Genomic DNA, 17,130 nt, shown 5'->3' on the forward strand with positions numbered 1-17,130 from the left:
GCACACAACCCACCTTTCTTACTGTATTAAGTGGCTAGGGTTTGGGGTTTTTTTAATTAAATGACTCTTTTTTTTTTTTAGAGGGCATCTCTCATATTTATTGATCAAATGGTTGTTAACAACAATAAAATTCTTTATAGGGGACTCAACGCACAATCATTAATCAACCCCAAGACTAACTCTCAACAGTCTCCAATCTTCTGAAGCATAACGAACAAGTTCTTAGATGGTGAACAAGTTCTTACATAGTGAATAAGTTCTTACATGGTGAACGGTGCAAGGGCAGTCATATGACAGAAACTTTCAGTTTTGATCACGCATCATGAACTATAAAAAATCAAGTAAAAGACTATTTTTTAAGCAGTTTTAGGTTTACTGAAAAATTAAGAAAATACGCAGTTCCTGTTTACCACCTGCACAGACACACACGCAGTTCCCCCTATTATAAATATTTTACATTGGTGTTATACATATCTCATTTGGTGAAACAATATTGATACATCAGTTTATATTTTAGGGTTCACTCTGTGTTACATAATTCCATAGGTTTTTGACAAATGTATAAAAATGTATCCATCATTACAGTACCCTATAGAATAGTTTTTCTGCACATCCCCTGTGCTCCACCCACTCATCCCTCGCCCCACCCCCACAGCCCCTGACAAACCTGATCTTTTTAGTCTCCACAGTTTTCCGTTTTCCAAAATATCTTACAGTTGGAATAAATTAGTATGTAGCCTTTTAACAGTGGCTTCTTCCACTTAGTGATACGCATTTTCAGTTTCCTCTATGCCTTTTCGTGGCTTAATAGTTGATTTCTTAATCCTCAATAATATTCCACTGTCTGGATGTACCAGTTTATCCACTCACCTACTGAAGGACATCTTGGTTGCTTCCGAGGCTGGACATTTCTAAATAAAGCTACTATAATAATTTGTATACAGGGTTCTGTGTGGACATAGTTTTAAATTTCTTTGGGTCATGCCAAGAAGTGGGATTGCTGGATCATACTGTAAGATTACATTTAGTTTTGTAAGAAACCATCAGACTGTCATCCTGCACTATTTTGTGCCACCAACAAGGAACGGGAGCTCCTGTTGCTCCACATCCTCACCAACATTGTTTGTGTCAGTGTTCCAGATTTTGGCCATTCTAATAAACGTGTTATTTGTAATCATATGGTATTAAGCACCTTTCACATGTACATTTGCCAGTGGTCCATCTTTGGAGGGGTGTCTGTGCAGATCTTTCACCTGTGTTTTAATTGGTCTGTTGGTTTTCTTACAGGGAATCATTCTATCCAATTTTCCACTGTTTACATTTTTCACTTAATACTCTTCGTGAACATCTACCCATGTTTTACTTCTACTGTATTCTGTTTACTGGATACATCTGTGTTGGTCTACCATACTTTAATAAACTCCTTCTACATAGTATCTTGACTGTTCCTAATTTTTCACTGCCACAAATAACGCTCTGGTAAACATTTGTTCATATAGCTGTATCTGCTCCACTTATTTAGTGCTGCATAACAAACTGCCTGAGATCCTAGTGGTTTAAGAGAACCACGACATTATGGCTCACCATTTTTATGAGCCAGGCATTCCAGCAGCACTCAGTGCAGTGATCCTTCTGTTCTGTGTGAAATGAGAGAGACCACTGGGCAGCTGGCTGCGTTTCAGCCAGCATGGTGGTGAACCAGAGTGCCTGTGTGTAGTCCTACGTACTCGTACTCCTTAGGTGGCCACTCAGGGCTTCCAGAGTTCCAGGAGGCCTTTGTGGAAGGTGCAAGTCTCATGTGACCTCACCTCAGTCGTCCCAAGACATTGCATCACTCCATCTATCGGTCTAGCATGTCACTGGGGCCAACCTAGATTTGAGGGAAGGGGTAGAAAGGGTTGAAGCCATCTCTAACTTACCACATTGTCTTAGTAGTTCTTTAGGATACATTCTTAGAAATGGAACTGCTGTGTCAAAGGGTATTGCTTGTTCTAAGTGCTGATTCTTCTAAATTTTTGCCTTCTTCCAAGGGGAAGGTTGTACCAACTGACGCACCTGAGTCTGTTTCTATACTTTTGTCGGCCCTAGATTTTGTCAGCCTTGCTCATCTTCACTGACTTACAGAAAGAAAAAAAAAAAGACCTCAGTGTTTTAATTTGTAGCTGATTTTTAAGTTAATTTAAACATATTCCATATGTGTTGGCTATTTGTAATTCTTCTATCATTTTCTTTATGTCCTTTATCCATTATCTATGGAGAAATTGGTCTCCATGCCTTTCATCTAAAAAATTTTTATTATTAAAAGTAATGGCCCTTCATCAAAGAATGAAAATAACTTGACAGCACTGTCTTCTTTCATCCACTTAAGAAACTGACAGAATTCTCTTGCAGAGATCCTGTTTTAAGAATTACCAAAAAGAGAGATGACTCCCTTACTATCTTTTTTATTGCTATATACTTTAGAGCAGCTTCTCAACCTCAGCACTATTGACATTTTGGGCCCAATAACTCTTTGTTGTGGGGAGCTGTTCTGTGCCTTGTAGAATATTTAATAGCATCCATAGATGCTGTTGGCAGCATTCCCCAAGTTGTGACAATGAAAATGTCACACAGTTAAAACCAGCGCTTTAGGGGAAGGCTTCAGGTCTAACAAAGAAACCCAGGCAAAATCCAGTGGCTTATAAAAGGCAGAATTCAATTTCTTACATAACAGTCCTAATGGGAACAGTCTAGTGGGTGGGGAGCCATGTTCCATGAGGTTACTCAGTGACCCAGATTCCTTCTGGTGTGGTGTCTGGCCCTACAGGGCCTCCACACTGCCCTCATAGTCAAGGCCAGGTTGCAAAGAACAGTGTAGTGGGCTGAGGAAGGGTGTTCAGTCCACTGTCAGAAGGAGCACACACCTTCTGCTCACATTTCATGGCAGTAACAGTCAGTCAGCCATATCTAACGGCAAAAGGTCTAGGAAACAGGTTCTAGCAGGGCAGTGACGTGCCCAGCACAATCTTACTCTTCTGGTAGCACGTGAGTGCTTGGACCAAATAGCCCCCAAAAGTCACAGGTCGAATCCCTAACCTCCAATGTGACTATATTTGGAGGGCTAATTAAGAGAAAGGAACTCTAGAGACCCATCTCTGTCCACACCTCTACAGTAGAAAGGCCACGTGATGACAGTGAGAAGACAGCCATCTGCAAGCTGAAGAGAGAGCTCCCACCAAACACCGTTCCTCCTGGCACCTTGATCTTTTGGAACTTCAGCCTACAGAACTGTGGAAAAATTAATTTTTCTGCTGTTAAGCCACCCAGTCTGTGGTTTGTGTTTTTGTGTTTTTTTGACAGCCCAGCAAACAATGAAAAAGACTTTAATAGACCATAGTAGCAATGTCTGACCCAATTCCTGGGACATGGCAGGCACCACACACTGAGAAATGCAGTAAAAGGGCTTCTGTGTCTTTTCTTTTTTTAATGGAAAAATCTCAAACAGTAAAGAGAATCTAATGAAAAAGTATAGAGAACCTAATGAACTCATCATGCCCATGAGCCAGATTCCCTCCATTTTCACAGGAGACCAGGAAAACTACACATTGAAAAGCTGATGGGCTGATTCTGTCTGACTGGTGAGTGAGTTCATCATCTAGTTGTGGTACAAGACTGTCCTGGGACTTGTCCAACCCAGGGAGGGCTCTCTTTTGTATTCTAAACCCTTCATCCTTTTGAAGGCAAAGAGATGGACATTTTGGAGCAAGAGACATCCAGCAAAGGGACGTTACTTACATTAAACACTAGCGTTTGTATCAGTGAGCTTTCACTCGGTTGCGCTGCCATAACAAAGGACTGCAAAGTCTCAGTGACTGTTATTTCTTGCTGGTGCTATACCTATCAGCCGCAGTGGCTGTGTGTCTTCAGTCCAGGATGAAAAAGCTGCCCTAATTGTACCCATGCTTTTCTCACACTGGGGGACCAAGAAATGGGAGAACCACACAACAGCTGTTAAACTGACCATTTGCAGTGGTAACCGCATGATTACAGCATTTGGAAGTCACATGGCCAAGGTCAACACGAAGCAAGGAAACAAATGATGGGTAATAATATAATGCAGCACCCTTCCAGAATCCAGAGCCAAAACCTAGCAAGGCTCAATCAGGGAAACGCAAACCCACTCTAGGTACCTTGGGTAATACGTAATCAGGGCTTAGGCAACCACTGACAGGTCAGGGAAATTGTTGCCAGTGACTCCAGCCCAACCACTGAGGTCGGAAGCTCGGGAGAAGCCACTGGCATCCTCAACCCCAGAAAGACCTCACCAATCTCTTTGGTCTCAAAAGCGCACTAGAAAACAAGCCTTGAATCTAACGTCTGCCACATTTCTGGCAGCGACTGCCTCCCTGAAATGAAGACCTACAGACATCACACTAGTGCCTCTGCCGGCGAACTCTAAGCCAGCGGCACCCAGGGACGGTGCGAAAGGCAGCTCCTGGCTTGTCGGGCTGGGTGTCCGGATCCTGCACGTGACGATGCCTGGCGCGGGCCTGCGGAGCCAGCGGGTCGGCAGCGCGCGCCCCCACGCTGGGCACGGACCTCGCCGGAGTGTGCGGACCCCCGGGCTACCCGGCAGCCTGGGTGTCCCCGAGAGCCGGGGATCCCTCTGCGACTGGCTGTCCGCTCCGCCCGCCCGCCCTCGTCGTCGGTGAGACAGCCTTCTCTCCCCGGGCCGCTGCTACCGCAGCCCCGCCGCCCAGCAACGCCTCCGCAGCCACTCGGCTTCCGGCCTTTCCGGAGGGCGCGACTCCGCCGGAAGGGGCGGCGCGGCCAGGTCTCCGCGGGCCAACCCTGGGCCGATCCCAGCTCACCAGCCGGCGCAGGGAAATACCAGGCAATCCCAGCGTGCGCCGCGGACGCCGGCCAATGGGGGCTCGGGGCGGGGCGGCGACGCGGCGACGCGGCGGCGCGGCGGCGCGGCGGGAAGGGGCGGCGATGGCGGGACGGCGCGGGGCTCTCATCGTGCTGGAGGGCGTGGACCGCGCCGGGAAGAGCACGCAGAGCCGCAAGCTGGTGGCCGCGCTGTGCGCCGCCGGCCACCGTGCGGAGCTGCTCCGCTTCCCGGGTGGGTGGAGCGCGCAGGCAGTCGTGGCGGGCGTGGGGAGCCTCTGAGACGGGAGCCCGTGTGGGCCGGGGACCCCTGGGGTCGGTGGGGACGGAGGGCCTGTAGGGACGGGGAACTGGGGGCCGTAGGCCAGCCGACGCCGTGCAGGGTGCTGCCTGCTCTGGCTGTCCAGCCCCGAATCGAAGGGCGTGCGGAGGAGCACAGGCGTGCTTACCTTGTTAGGGCCCTGAGGGTGGAGAGGGGCTGCGGCGGCCCGCGGTCAGCCCTCGCCAGTGGGAAGCTGTGGGGGTAGATGTCTTTTTCTAACCTCTTAACTCCGGGTGGCTGCTGTGTCGTGTCACTCAGTTCTGATGCACCTGTGCTTTTATTTTGCGCAGCTCTATTGATCTGTAGTTTGATACGCTAAGTGCACAGAGTACGGTTTGATCAGTTTTTTACATAATTGTACACCCATGAACCGTTTGCACAATCAAGATAATGATCATATCGTCACTCCCCAAAGCTTCATGTGCTGTTTTGTAATCCGTCTTGGATTTTGCTTTTTTGTACTTTCTGAATAGCTGTTTGCCCTGTGCAGGATTTTTGGCATAGCTTTAATTTTTAAAGTTGAACAGTGACTTTGAAAGTGCTTATAAAAATATCGCCAATACTTTGCTACAAGAGACAGCTTAATATTTACAGAGTGGGTAAGGGAAACGGGAGATGCTTCTTAGAGTGTCTGTCGTTCTGTTTAAGCCAGCCGGATTACAGGTTCACACGCGCTTCCTGTGCGGTCACTGCCCTCTGCCTTAGTTCTCCTGAAGCGTTCACCCCCATGTGCCTGCTCACTGCTGCCCTTTCTCAGGAAAGCTCCCTGGCTTCAGGGGATGGTCGGAATCCGTGTAAAGATGTGCTAGAATAAAACTCAAAATTAGACTTCAGTCCAGGACCAGAAGTTCAGCAGAGACTATATTCAAATTTAGATGAAAAGCCTGACCTTACTTTTGTATTTTTCTCATTTTCCTAAAGAAAGATCCACTGAAATTGGCAAACTTCTGAGTTCCTATTTGGAAAAGAAAAATGAGGTGGAGGACCACTCGGTGCACCTGCTCTTCTCTGCGAACCGCTGGGAACAAGTGTAAAGACCCACCCCCTGCTGCTCTCCCCACTGTTCCTCCTGAGATTGTGTGAATGCCGCCTGGTTCTGAACGGTGTTGACAGTAATACTGGAGGCTGTACCTTTACAGAGTTCCATTATTCACTGTCCCTAACCCATAGCTATTTCCTATAGCACGAATTAATGCTTTTTCCTCCTCCTGCCCCCACCCCTTTTTGTAACAGATTATTTCTCTGGGTAGTTTCAGTGTATGGAAGAGCTGATGGGAAGGTACAGAGCTCCCCATACCCCTGCTGCTCCCTCCTCCCAGTTTCTTTTATTGTTTATGCCTTGGATTTGTGTGTTCCGTTCCTTACAGTTGATAAACAGTGTTTACGTTTAGTTGGGTTGACCCTCTTCCCACCCCCTACAGTGTTACAACCCTCTTCACTCAGCATTTAATTGTTCTCTGAGGGCCTACAGCGTGTGCTTTCAGATGCTTTTGTTTCTGTTTACGCACATAGATGACACACGTGTCATCATGTTTTCTTGCTTAATGTAAATAAGTGGGATGCTGCCATCCAAGTCATTTCACAGCTTGCTTCCTGACTTTGCCTCGCAGGCCTGTAGCTCTTCCTCATTCTTGCTGCTCTAGCGTGCTCTCTGGCAAGGCTGTTGTACAGTAGATTTAGCTAGCGGCCTGTTAATGGAGCTGCATGTGGCTTTGTGTTCTCCCTCACAGGAAGCCTGCAGTACTGTCCTTTGAGTGGTGTGGTGCCTTGCTTGGAAAGGCCTTCCCCACTCAAAGTATTAGAAGGACATGAAACCATTTTTGTAATTTCGTGGTCTTTAATACATCTGGCATTTATGGACATAGCTATTCTGATTTTGCTTTTTGTGGCTTTTTAGAATAGTAACTTGGCCCAGTTCAAGTAACTTGGTCATGAAAATACCAACTCTGCTTCCTAAGTAGTGGTTTTGTCCCAGGTGTGCAGGCCTGCTTGTTGGCTATCTATCTGCTCTGCAGCAGTACCCAAGGCCCCTGTTCAGAACCTCCCAGCCATTGCCTGCAGGTTAGTCTTTCTGAGACTTGAAAGTCCGTGGGGACAGATCAGAAGCTGTGTTCACATCTGCCACCAGCTGTGTGACCTCGGACTGTTCTACCCTCCACCACAGCTTCCTCCTGAGCAAAGGTGGCACAGCACCGCCTCTTGCGGGTCCCATGTGAGGGTCAGTGAAGTTGGCCAGGGAGACCTGGGAGAGAGTGCTTAAGCAGCCTAGATGTTTTGAATGCACCTTGGTACTTGAAGCACTTAAGTGAGGAGACTGGTTATTTTCTCCAGCCTTTTAATTTTCTATGCTTTTGCTTTGTTTCATCTTAACTGGATTGATTGCTGGTCCCTAAAGATGTCCTGCCTTCTAGCTTCTATACAGTTTCCCCACAGGATGGCATAATATGCTCCATTACCCTTTGTCTCTTTTTGCCAAGACCTACTGACCTTCTAGGGCCATATAGGAATTCATTCTGGAAACAGTAATCTCTCTTATTTCCCATAGCAATCCAATTTTTTACTCTGTTTTTGGACTTTTTATTTTGACTTTCAATCAACCAGAAAATTTACTAGACTAATTCCAAGAATTCCCAGGTTTTCTTCACAGAGCTTCTTCACCTGTTAGCATTTTGTCACATTTGCTGTGTCATTTGTACACTCTCTTGAAAAACCACAGACCATTTTATAAAATGCTGAGTTTATCTGAAGTTTCCTCACAAGTAGGTCTGGGTTTGCGTTTTTGTCAGGAATGCCAGGGACGAGACCTTGGGTCCTCTTCAGGGCATCGTGCCAGGATGGATGTAAGGCAGTTGGGCCGCCACTGGCAGTCCATGGAACCATGTGTGGGGTGCCAGACAGGCTCTTCCCGTGAGTGACTTTCTCTCCTGTTGTAAATAGTCAGAGGGGAAAACTCTACAAAATTATATTAATACCCACTTCCTTATCAGACTCTGACATCCTCCTCTAGTAATCCAGCGTAAGTATCTGTTACTATGACTTTAAAGGAGGATTTTCTAACTCCATCATTCCTTCTACATGTATCGGCTGGCATCCTACCTAAGGAAGAGCATCTGATCCCCCAGAGAGCCATCATCAGTTGGATTCACAAATTCTTTTTTACTCAGTGGATCACAAACCACCAACATCATTTGTTTTGATTTTCAAAGTTCCAAATTTGGCTCCTGGGTATCTCTACAGTTGGGTCCTCTGTCCATTTGACGTGTTGCCAGGGCTCATATTTTGAGAATCTTCTGGTATAACATGTTCAGGCTTTTCTCATGTTTTCTCCCATGCCAGTCCAGGAGCCAGCTGTTCTTTCCTTTTAGTGAAGGATGGTATTTAGAAACCAACATCTGGGTGCAAGGTATGCTTGGTGCGGGTGGGGGTTCCTGCTGTAGACAGACCTGCACACATTTATCTGTTTCTGTCTGTATATTTATACTAAAATGTGGGCTGACACTGAGTCCTGCTGTTCTAGTCCAGCACTACGGGGCTCTTCTTGGCTCCCAACACTGACAGTAGTGGGTTCACTCATTTCTCAGTCCTGCAGTCCACAAAAAGTGGTTTTGGAATTGCCGCCTCACACCCCTAAAAGCCCAGGTCAAGGGCAGGGCTGGTTTGCAGCTGTGTTATCCCCAGGCACGTAGTGCTCTGTTCAGAAGCCTCTTGGGGCAGGTTTTCCACTTCACTGCATGTCCGTTTGGGATAGAGTTAGCTTCATTTAATTCTATATAAAATTTTAGGGTTTTTAAAATCATATTTTGATTTAATTTTAGTTTTTGAATACATAAAACAAATGGTTCTAAAAGTCAAAACCATACAAAAGAGTCAGTGCCCTGCCCGCTCCCTTTCTGTCCAATTCCTGCCCTCCTGCTGTGGGCAGCTGATTCCATTCATGTAAAGAGTTGCCCTCCTGAACTTTTTTGTTTGTTTTTATAAAACAAGCAGATATGTATCTTCACCCTTCTTAAGCAAAGGAGAGCCTCCTCGTGTGCTGTGTTTTGCTTCAGGAGCTCAGTTTCTGTCTGCTCGTAGACATCTTTCTCATCTTCACAGAGCTGTATCACTTGCTATAGTCTACCGATCTCCTGTTTTCAAGAGTAGACGGTTTTTTAATAGTTTGTAGTTACAAATAATGCTCTGATGAAAACTGCATCTCACTGTTGGAGGTATGTCTCCTCTCTCCAAACCATGGGAGCTTCCCAGGGCCACGGGTATCAAATCTTTTCATTCCCCAAAGTGTGATTGCTCTTGCTAATGTCCAGACCTTGGTGTACATCTTCCTAAGATCCTGGGGCTGGAGATCGTGGGGGACTTGCCATCACTGGTTGACCTGGCATCCTGTCTGTCTTTGTCCTTGCACTTGAGGCTCCAGGGCACAAACATCACTGCACTGCCTTCTGGCTGGGTCCTCTTGTTCGTACCCCTGCCCAGACAGCCAGGCAAACCTCGCTTGAGCGCCCATCCCTTGCAGTTGTGCATGTGTTATTCTCCAGTGGACTTGTCTTCACGTTGGACTCTGCTGGGAGGACCCATGAGGCACCCACTACACAGAAGACCCCGAGCTCTCTTGAGTGAAAAAGGGTTACTGTTGCTGCTCATAATCCCTTCACAGGGTTGGTTTCTGAACTGCTGCATTGTTTCGTTAGGATTATCTAAGCCTAACAGTTTGGGGTCTGTGAAGCCAGGCCCGTGGCTCAGAAGCGTCCTCTGTTTTTAGGCCATTAATTAAAGAGAAGTTGAGCCAGGGTGTCACCCTCGTTGTGGACAGATATGCGTTTTCTGGTGTTGCCTTCACTAGCGCCAAGGAGGTGAGTGCCGCTTGGTCTGATGGGAGGGTGCCAGGCGCAGCCCAGAGCAGCAGTTGGAGCACAGGGATGCTCTCACCTGCCTCCAGGGGGTTTTGAGATCCTTATTTGCTAGGTTAACTTGGTCCCTTTCAGTACAAAGAGCAAACATGTAGCTACAGACTTTTTTCACAAACTTTTTTATGGGGTGACACGTTTCACATCACACACTCCCCAAGCTGGTCCCTCAGCACTGCTTCATATCCAGGGTCTTGTTTTCCAGCCAGACAGCAGAGCATCCAGCCTTCTGCTCCCTTTCCAAGTGTACCAGCAGAGAATGTGACACACCGCCTGCCTTCGTTCCTCACCACACACGCCGCCAGCTCTTCATGCTGCTGCACCGAGTCCCAAAAAGCCCTTGAAAAATATAATCTCACTTCAGAAAAGCTCGCCGTATTCTGTAATGCTGCCATTCAGCCATGTTTAGAGTTCCCATTTCTCCCTCGGGCTCTTTGATTTAGTTGTGTTTTTTTCCAGTTAGATTGAGTCAGAATCCAGTTAATACTTGAACTGCTCTTGAATTTCTTTTTAAAATATAGGTCCCACCCCTCTTTCTCCTTGCATTAAATTTTTAAAAATGGGAGCATTGGGCTCACCTCTCCAGAGGCACAGGATATCTGGTTATCTCGTCCTAACAGCCCTAGAGGATTACTAACATGGATAGTTGCAGAATGATGACCTTGTAATTCTGCCAGTCCTTCACATGCTAGACAGACTTCTTCTTTGAAGGACGCTTCCTATGAAGTGTTGGTCACTGATTCCATCTGTAAAGGAGTACAGGACAAATGATTGGCATGCCATGGGCTGATCCCCTCCCATCCTGAGGTACTGCTGAGTAGCTGGACAGCTGTGGGGAGGCCATGGGCTCAGTCCTTGCTCAGTGTTGCCCTTGAGCATGTGGTTCTGAGCTCACAGCTGGGCCTAACCCTAAATTGTCGGAGCTGTGCGGCCTCGAGTCATGGCCTTTCTGGCCGTAGCTGCCCCTCCAGAAATGGGGACGCCGCTTGTGGAGTTGATAAGACCAACCAGGAGAGCTACCATGCAGGAGAGATCACACTGTGTGCATGTGTGGCAGTTTCCAGAATGGTCGGTCCTCCCTCCTTCCTCTTCTGGCAGCGACGACAGCCTTGTGGGTGTGCTGGCCCCGTGCACTCCCTGCCCAGCCTCCTGTGCTGGGGCCTCTGGGGCTCCTGCCACACGGACTGTGCTTCCTACCTGGCCACCGGTCAGCACAACTGCCAGAGGCCCCGGCTGTGGGACATCCTGAACATGCAAACAGATGAAGGGGGCGCAGGAGGAAGCAAGAGAATAGCCGGGGGGACCTCACTTCTCGGTGTCTCAGCAAGTGCTGGCTTGTTCCCCCTTCTCTTAGGAATTTTGAGACCCAAACTAGACTGGTCTACCAGTAAGTTTCTCTCTCACCGCTGGGTACTTTGTTGCCAGAACTTTTCCCTGGATTGGTGCAAGCAGCCAGACGTGGGCCTCCCCAAGCCGGACCTGGTCGTGTTCCTTCAGTTACAGTTGGTGGAGGCTGCCGCTCGGGGAGAGTTTGGCCGTGAGCGCTACGAGAACAGGACTTTCCAGGAGCGGGCTCTGCAGCGCTTCCACCAGCTCATGGGGGACCCGAGTTTGAACTGGAAGGTGAGAAGTCACACTGTTGCCTGTAGAATTGCAAATTGGGAGCCACAGGGCCAGGGCCTGGGATTGCTTCCATTGGGCGGGGCAGGGGCAGGCCCTGTGGTTCCTGCCGGGCTGCCGGCACTCCTGCTCCTTCTCTGCCAGCAGCTCTGCGCCTCTGTACGTTCTGCAGAATGTGGGAACTGAGTGCCTTGCCGGTGAGTCGCGGGGGATGCCTGACAGCAGCTCCAAAGCCACAGGCCCACTAGGGGCTTTTCAGATCTGACACCCAGGGGGTTCCTGTCCTCCGCTGGGCTGTGGCCACATGATGTCATTCAGAACATGAGACCCCCGATCCCTCCTCAGGTTACCTTCCATTTTTACCATGAGCATCTAGCTCATGGGGGTCTAAGCCTTGTAGTCCCTCCCATTTCAGAGCTCAACCACACTCCACTCTCCTTTCAGCCCTTCGGAGTCACACTGTCCCCTCTTGTTGCCCCTACCCCAGCACCATTCCCTGCCGCCTCTTGTGAGGACCATGCCTCTGTCCACGCCAGCGCCCAGGCCTCACCAACGCACTCCAGCCCCACCCCTGGATGCTCTCACCATCCCCCTGTGCTTGGCCCTAGTCCCAGGAGTCGGCCTCCCTGCAGGACTGTCCATCATCCCATGGTCCTTGGAAGGCAGCCAGCTCCTCTCCCGTCCTCCCTACACTCACGATCCCCACTTCTCTCCAGCACATCCACCCCTGGGCTGCCTGTCCCAGCTGCCAGGGGCCCTGGTGCAACAGGCATGCTGCGCACGCCTGCCCAGGGCGAGCACTGTGCCTTGGCTGTTGACGGCAGCGACTGCCAGACAGGCTGCAGCCTCGCTGCTCCTGAGAGTTCGGGTGTCGGTCTTGGCCATCTCGTGCTTTATGCTCCCCCCTCGGCCTCCTGTGGCCCTCCCCACTGTCCTACACTGGGGGCTTTTTGTGGGGTAGGTGGCACAGGCATTTGTAAAGTACAGGTCCCCTCCCTCCATCTGAAAGTAGGGCATAGCTGTGGAAAGAGAAGAACCACTAATTTATATGGAAAACCTTTTCAGCGTTCCCAGACCCAAAAAGTAATTCTCTTAGGCTGCTCCAATACCTTAGGACACACCCTGCTAACAGGTACACAAAGTCAGTCAACATAAAGTACAGATGCTCACAGTTCTGAGCTCCATCAACATGATGCCAAGATGCTGAGTGGGTCCCCAGGAAGGAGCTCAGGGCCGCTCTCGCTGCTGAAGGGCACTCTGTCAATATCTGGGCACTCGGGGTGCTTGCTCACAGGCCCTCAAAGGACTAGAAATGTTCATGTTTATGTACAACGAGCACATGCATGCGTGTGATATGCTCATGTGCATGTTTATATGCGGTAGACGTGCTGTAAGCCAGCCCAGAGAACCGTGGATGTCCACAGTTGGTGACAGTTCTGTGTAAGAGCCTGGCAGCTGGAACTCCAGCTGGCTGGCAAGGTGGCCTCAGGAAGGTGACACTCATGTGGGGTCTTAAGGCTCTGCAGGAGGACACCCTCATTCCTGCATAGTTGGGACCTCATGAAATGGTTACATTCTTCCAAGTGTGTCTGTGCCCCTGTGAGCTTTTCTGGAAGTTTCCACCCCAGAGGCTGCCTGGAAGGCTCTTAGTCCCATCAGGGCTGAGCACTCACCCCAGCCCAGACCAGCAGCAGATGGTGCACGGACACTGCATCTCTCCCTCCTCCCTCATGGGGAGCAGTCTCACAGCTCTCCCGGTGACCCATGTCCTTCCTGCCAGCAAGAGGGGGCAGTCCTGCTGTGTCAGACAAACCCCTCTTCGGGGAGAGGGTTCAAGACCCAAGATTGGCTTGTGTGTGGAACTCCTGAGCTCCAGGCGGGGCTGTGGCTATACAGGGCTGTGGCAGCCCCTCCGTCCCTCAGCGGTGTCTGGGTCTGAGTGCTACCACCTGTGGTCCCCAGCCTGCATAGGGAAGAGGTTTCTCCTGCATCTGGGCTGTGGTGGGAGTGCAGGGTGGCTCTGTCTCAAGGACATAAGTAAAGCCCACCTCCGCAGTCAAAGCCAAGGGTCAGAGAAAGGTGGGGTGAAGGACCCAGAGGTGCCTGTGCTGTGCCCTCCAGAACCCATCCCCATCTGAAATGCCTGTTCATGCTGAGCAGTGACTAGCACTGACCCCTCTTCTGCCACCCCATGGGGACAGGTGGTCGATGCCTCCAGAAGCGTGGAAGACGTGCACGAGGAAATCTGTACCCTCTCTGAGGACACCATCCACGCTGCCTCACAGAGGCCGCTGGGGGAGCTGTGGAAGTAGATGCATGGAGCCCCCTCCCCTGCCGTCCTGCAAGCCCCAGCGTGCAGACAGCTGCCCTCACAGGTGAACAACCTGGTGCTATGCACCAAAGCGGCTGCAAGCGGAGCCCCTGGGCCACCGTGTGAGCTGGGGTCCACGTGTCCTGGCTGCCTTCCTCTGCCTCCTTTTTGCCCTGAAGATGTCAATAAATTATTGTGCTTTTCTATGGACAATAAGCAACAGCCACACCCAAGTAGTTTCACTGGAATCATTGAAATGGCAATTGGTTGAAATTCTCCTGCGTTTCTAGTAAAAATCAGGCACTAGTAAAAGTTTATTTGAAAATGTGTTATCATAGGCCTCACTTGGGGCTGAGCTTCCCTGAGTAGGTCCTCCCGGTGGGCAGGGCCCCTGCACTGGGCCTTCCTCCCTGTCCTTGTCTTGGGGTTGCCGCCATGGGTCTGGCCAGTCAGCCATGTCCGGGCTCTGAGCGCCTCGCTGGGCACCAGCCAGCTATGTGAAGTGGCATGACGTCCCTTGTTGTCTGAACACATCTGATGTCAGCATTACTGTTCTGCCAGGATCCTAAATGCCAGGGGTGTGACTCCATTCCGCCCCCTTTTCAGTGACTGACAGCAGTTTGATGACACTGCCTCGGAGAATCCTCTGGCCAAGAGCAGTGTGCCCTGCTGGGCCAGGAGCTCTGGGGAGCCTGGCTTCCAAGCAAAACAAAAGGATGATTCTTTGCGGGATAACTGGTTTGTAAGTCACAGGAGGGCCTGCACAGCCGCAGTGCTCAGGCCACTGGCTCCCCAGCACTGGGCAGGGTCTTCTCATTCACCCATCTTGTTCACAGTCCCAGGCCCGTGGGGGTGATGCCAGGATGTGACCAGGCAGCCCAGCCCTCAGTCCTGGTACCTGCACAGCTTCTGATGGGGCAAGGGAAGTGACAGGTGAGGCTGGATGGTGGCTCTGCACACTCCCAGTGAAGCCAAGCAGGACTGTCCTGGGGGTGAGGTTAGGTTCCATGTTGTCTGTTCCTGGGGTACAAGAAACTCAGTGCAGCCCTGCCAATGGCCACAGGTCAGCCTTGGGCAGCTGTCCATCTGAAGGGTCTGCTTACATTCACCCAGATGGTGTAGCACATGCTTAGACCTGAGACCGAGGGACAGTGGCAATCTGGAACTGTGGACAGGCCAGAGCCCCTGCCAGACGGCCTGGCCACACTCCTGTCATTGACCTGCTGCTGAGACTTCCTACATAGCACGGCCTACATAGTGTATGATGAAAACACAATGCTGGGTTGACTTCCTAAGGCCTGCGACCTGTAGCTGGCCTGCCTCTTGCCGCTGCAGTCGGGGTCACTGCAGGGCAGCCAGGCTGGCACCCAGGGAGAGGTGGGATGGGTGTGGGTGGCAGGTCAGCCGTGCCTGAACACCCGGCACAGGTCAGGACCCCTCAGCTGGAGCTGCAGAGTGCAGGCAGGCAGCTAGGACTTCCGGTTGCCCAGGCCAAGATGGGGGCAGGGGAGCCACAGCGCAGACACCCTCTGGGCTTGGCTGGGGGTTGAAGGTGGTCAGTGCAGGAGGAGAGGCAGGAGCTGCATGGAGTCCCTCGACTGGCACGTGGTGAGCCTGAGGTGGAGGCAGAAACTGTCCAGGAGACCTCAAAACTAACAGGCCATTTGAACTTTCTTCTATAAATAAGCAGATGCTTGAAAAATCCCGCCAGGGTGGCAGCGGCAGGTGTGGCCAAGGGGCTCCGCGTCCCAGAGCACCACATCTCCGCTGCTTTCGGTGTCTCCCTGAGGAAGCGCGCTGACCACTGTGGTGGGCAGCACAGCGTCCCGACATCCACATCCTTGTCCCTGGAAGCTGTGAATGGGGCACCTGCCTGGCAGAAGGGGCCTTGAGATGGCAGCCATCCCAGACTGTCCAGAAAGGTCCTAGGTATGGTCACAAAGGTCTCTAACACAGGCAGGCGGATCCTCATTAGAGGAAATGGGAAGATGGAGAGGACAGTGGTGCACCCACAACTGAAACACAGGAAGTTGTGATGGGTGGCTTCTTGAAGCTGGAAAAGGCTAGTAAACCTCCCCCAGAGCCGGCAGAAGGAAGACCTCTGCCCCAGACGCTAGGAATAGGACTTCTTCCAAGGCCCTGAGGGCACTTCCAGGGGCTGAGACTCAGGGCCCTGGGCCACTCGGCTGGGGGTCCAGCAGGGCTTCCTGCCTTCCTGTGTGGCTTTGGTCCCCTTACACTCACCCAAAGGGCAGGTGGCTGGCAGGAAGAGGAGAGCCAAGCAGCTGGGGTCTCCCCACCTGTCCCACCAGGACTCTCCGGGCAGGGTGAATGGACTTTGCTTCCGTCCTGCCCCTCATGACCCACACAGGTGACTGGCCGAGGCACCGGGAGCCAGAGGCCCGCTTGCCAGAGGGACACTGCTTTGCGAACAAATGAAGGCCCACCCGAGGGCTCTCGCCTTGCAAGCTGCAGGAGGAGCTGCTGTGTTCTCCGAAAACCAGGTTTCCCTGCATGTTTTGCTTTTGGGACCACCCGTGGCTGAGGACAGGCGTCACAGCTCACAGAGCTGGGTCACAGGTGGGGGAACGGGCCTGCCACATCAGCCCACCAAATCCCTACTCAGAATCTTCCACAGGATGTTGGGACTACAAGAGTTCCTCCCGCAGCCAACTGTACCAGGAGGAAGTTGAAACAAACAGGCGACAAACTGTTTTCTGCTGAAACTTATTATTGGCCATTGAGAGTTGCAAACTATGCTACTAGGAGTGAACATTCTCTTCAGCAAACCTTTTTCAAAACACACAGGACAAAGCCCCTCGGTCAAGATGCCAGCCCTGCCACGCTTTGCAGCGAGAGCAGGAGCTGCCGCAGAGCCTCCTGGCCTGGCCCGCGGCCCACCTGCCCCACCGTCCCCCACCCCCACCTGAGGGGCGCAGGGAGGGAGGCAGAGGAAATATCATGACTTACGTCCTCAGTAACACACTGAGGGTGTCCACCGCCCCCCAGCTCCCCAGACCCCACGTGCACTTCCTGGGGGAACTGCAGACCTGTGTGGGTCTGGGGCCCAGGACACCTGGCACCAAGGCCCATCAGCTGAGGCC

General features: G+C 51.0%; 1 protein-coding gene across 1 annotated transcript; it reads left to right on the forward strand.

Annotated features, from left to right (window-relative positions):
- The first annotated feature begins 4,928 nt into the window (after positions 1-4,928).
- Positions 4,929-14,252, forward strand: DTYMK (deoxythymidylate kinase). The gene is made up of 5 exons (XM_036901336.2): positions 4,929-5,104; positions 6,113-6,221; positions 9,951-10,041; positions 11,521-11,718; positions 13,917-14,252. Exons 1-5 carry the CDS (start codon positions 4,975-4,977, stop codon positions 14,025-14,027), a joined length of 639 nt encoding a protein of 212 aa, XP_036757231.1. The 5' UTR covers positions 4,929-4,974; the 3' UTR covers positions 14,028-14,252.
- The last annotated feature ends 2,878 nt before the right edge of the window (positions 14,253-17,130 follow it).

Source organism: Manis pentadactyla, chromosome 6, assembly GCF_030020395.1.
Source record: "Manis pentadactyla isolate mManPen7 chromosome 6, mManPen7.hap1, whole genome shotgun sequence".
NCBI lineage: Eukaryota > Metazoa > Chordata > Mammalia > Pholidota > Manidae > Manis > Manis pentadactyla.

What these genes read in the sequence shown, in the direction of transcription:
- DTYMK (XM_036901336.2), top strand. Translation starts at nt 4,975, where the DNA reads ATGGCGGGACGGCGCGGGGCTCTCATCGTGCTGGAGGGCGTGGACCGC. An exon ending in GCGAACCGCTGGGAACAAGT is followed by an intron (nt 6,222 to 9,950) that starts GTAAAGACCCAC and finishes CTCTGTTTTTAG; the next exon opens with GCCATTAATTAAAGAGAAGT. An exon ending in ACCCGAGTTTGAACTGGAAG is followed by an intron (nt 11,719 to 13,916) that starts GTGAGAAGTCAC and finishes CCATGGGGACAG; the next exon opens with GTGGTCGATGCCTCCAGAAG.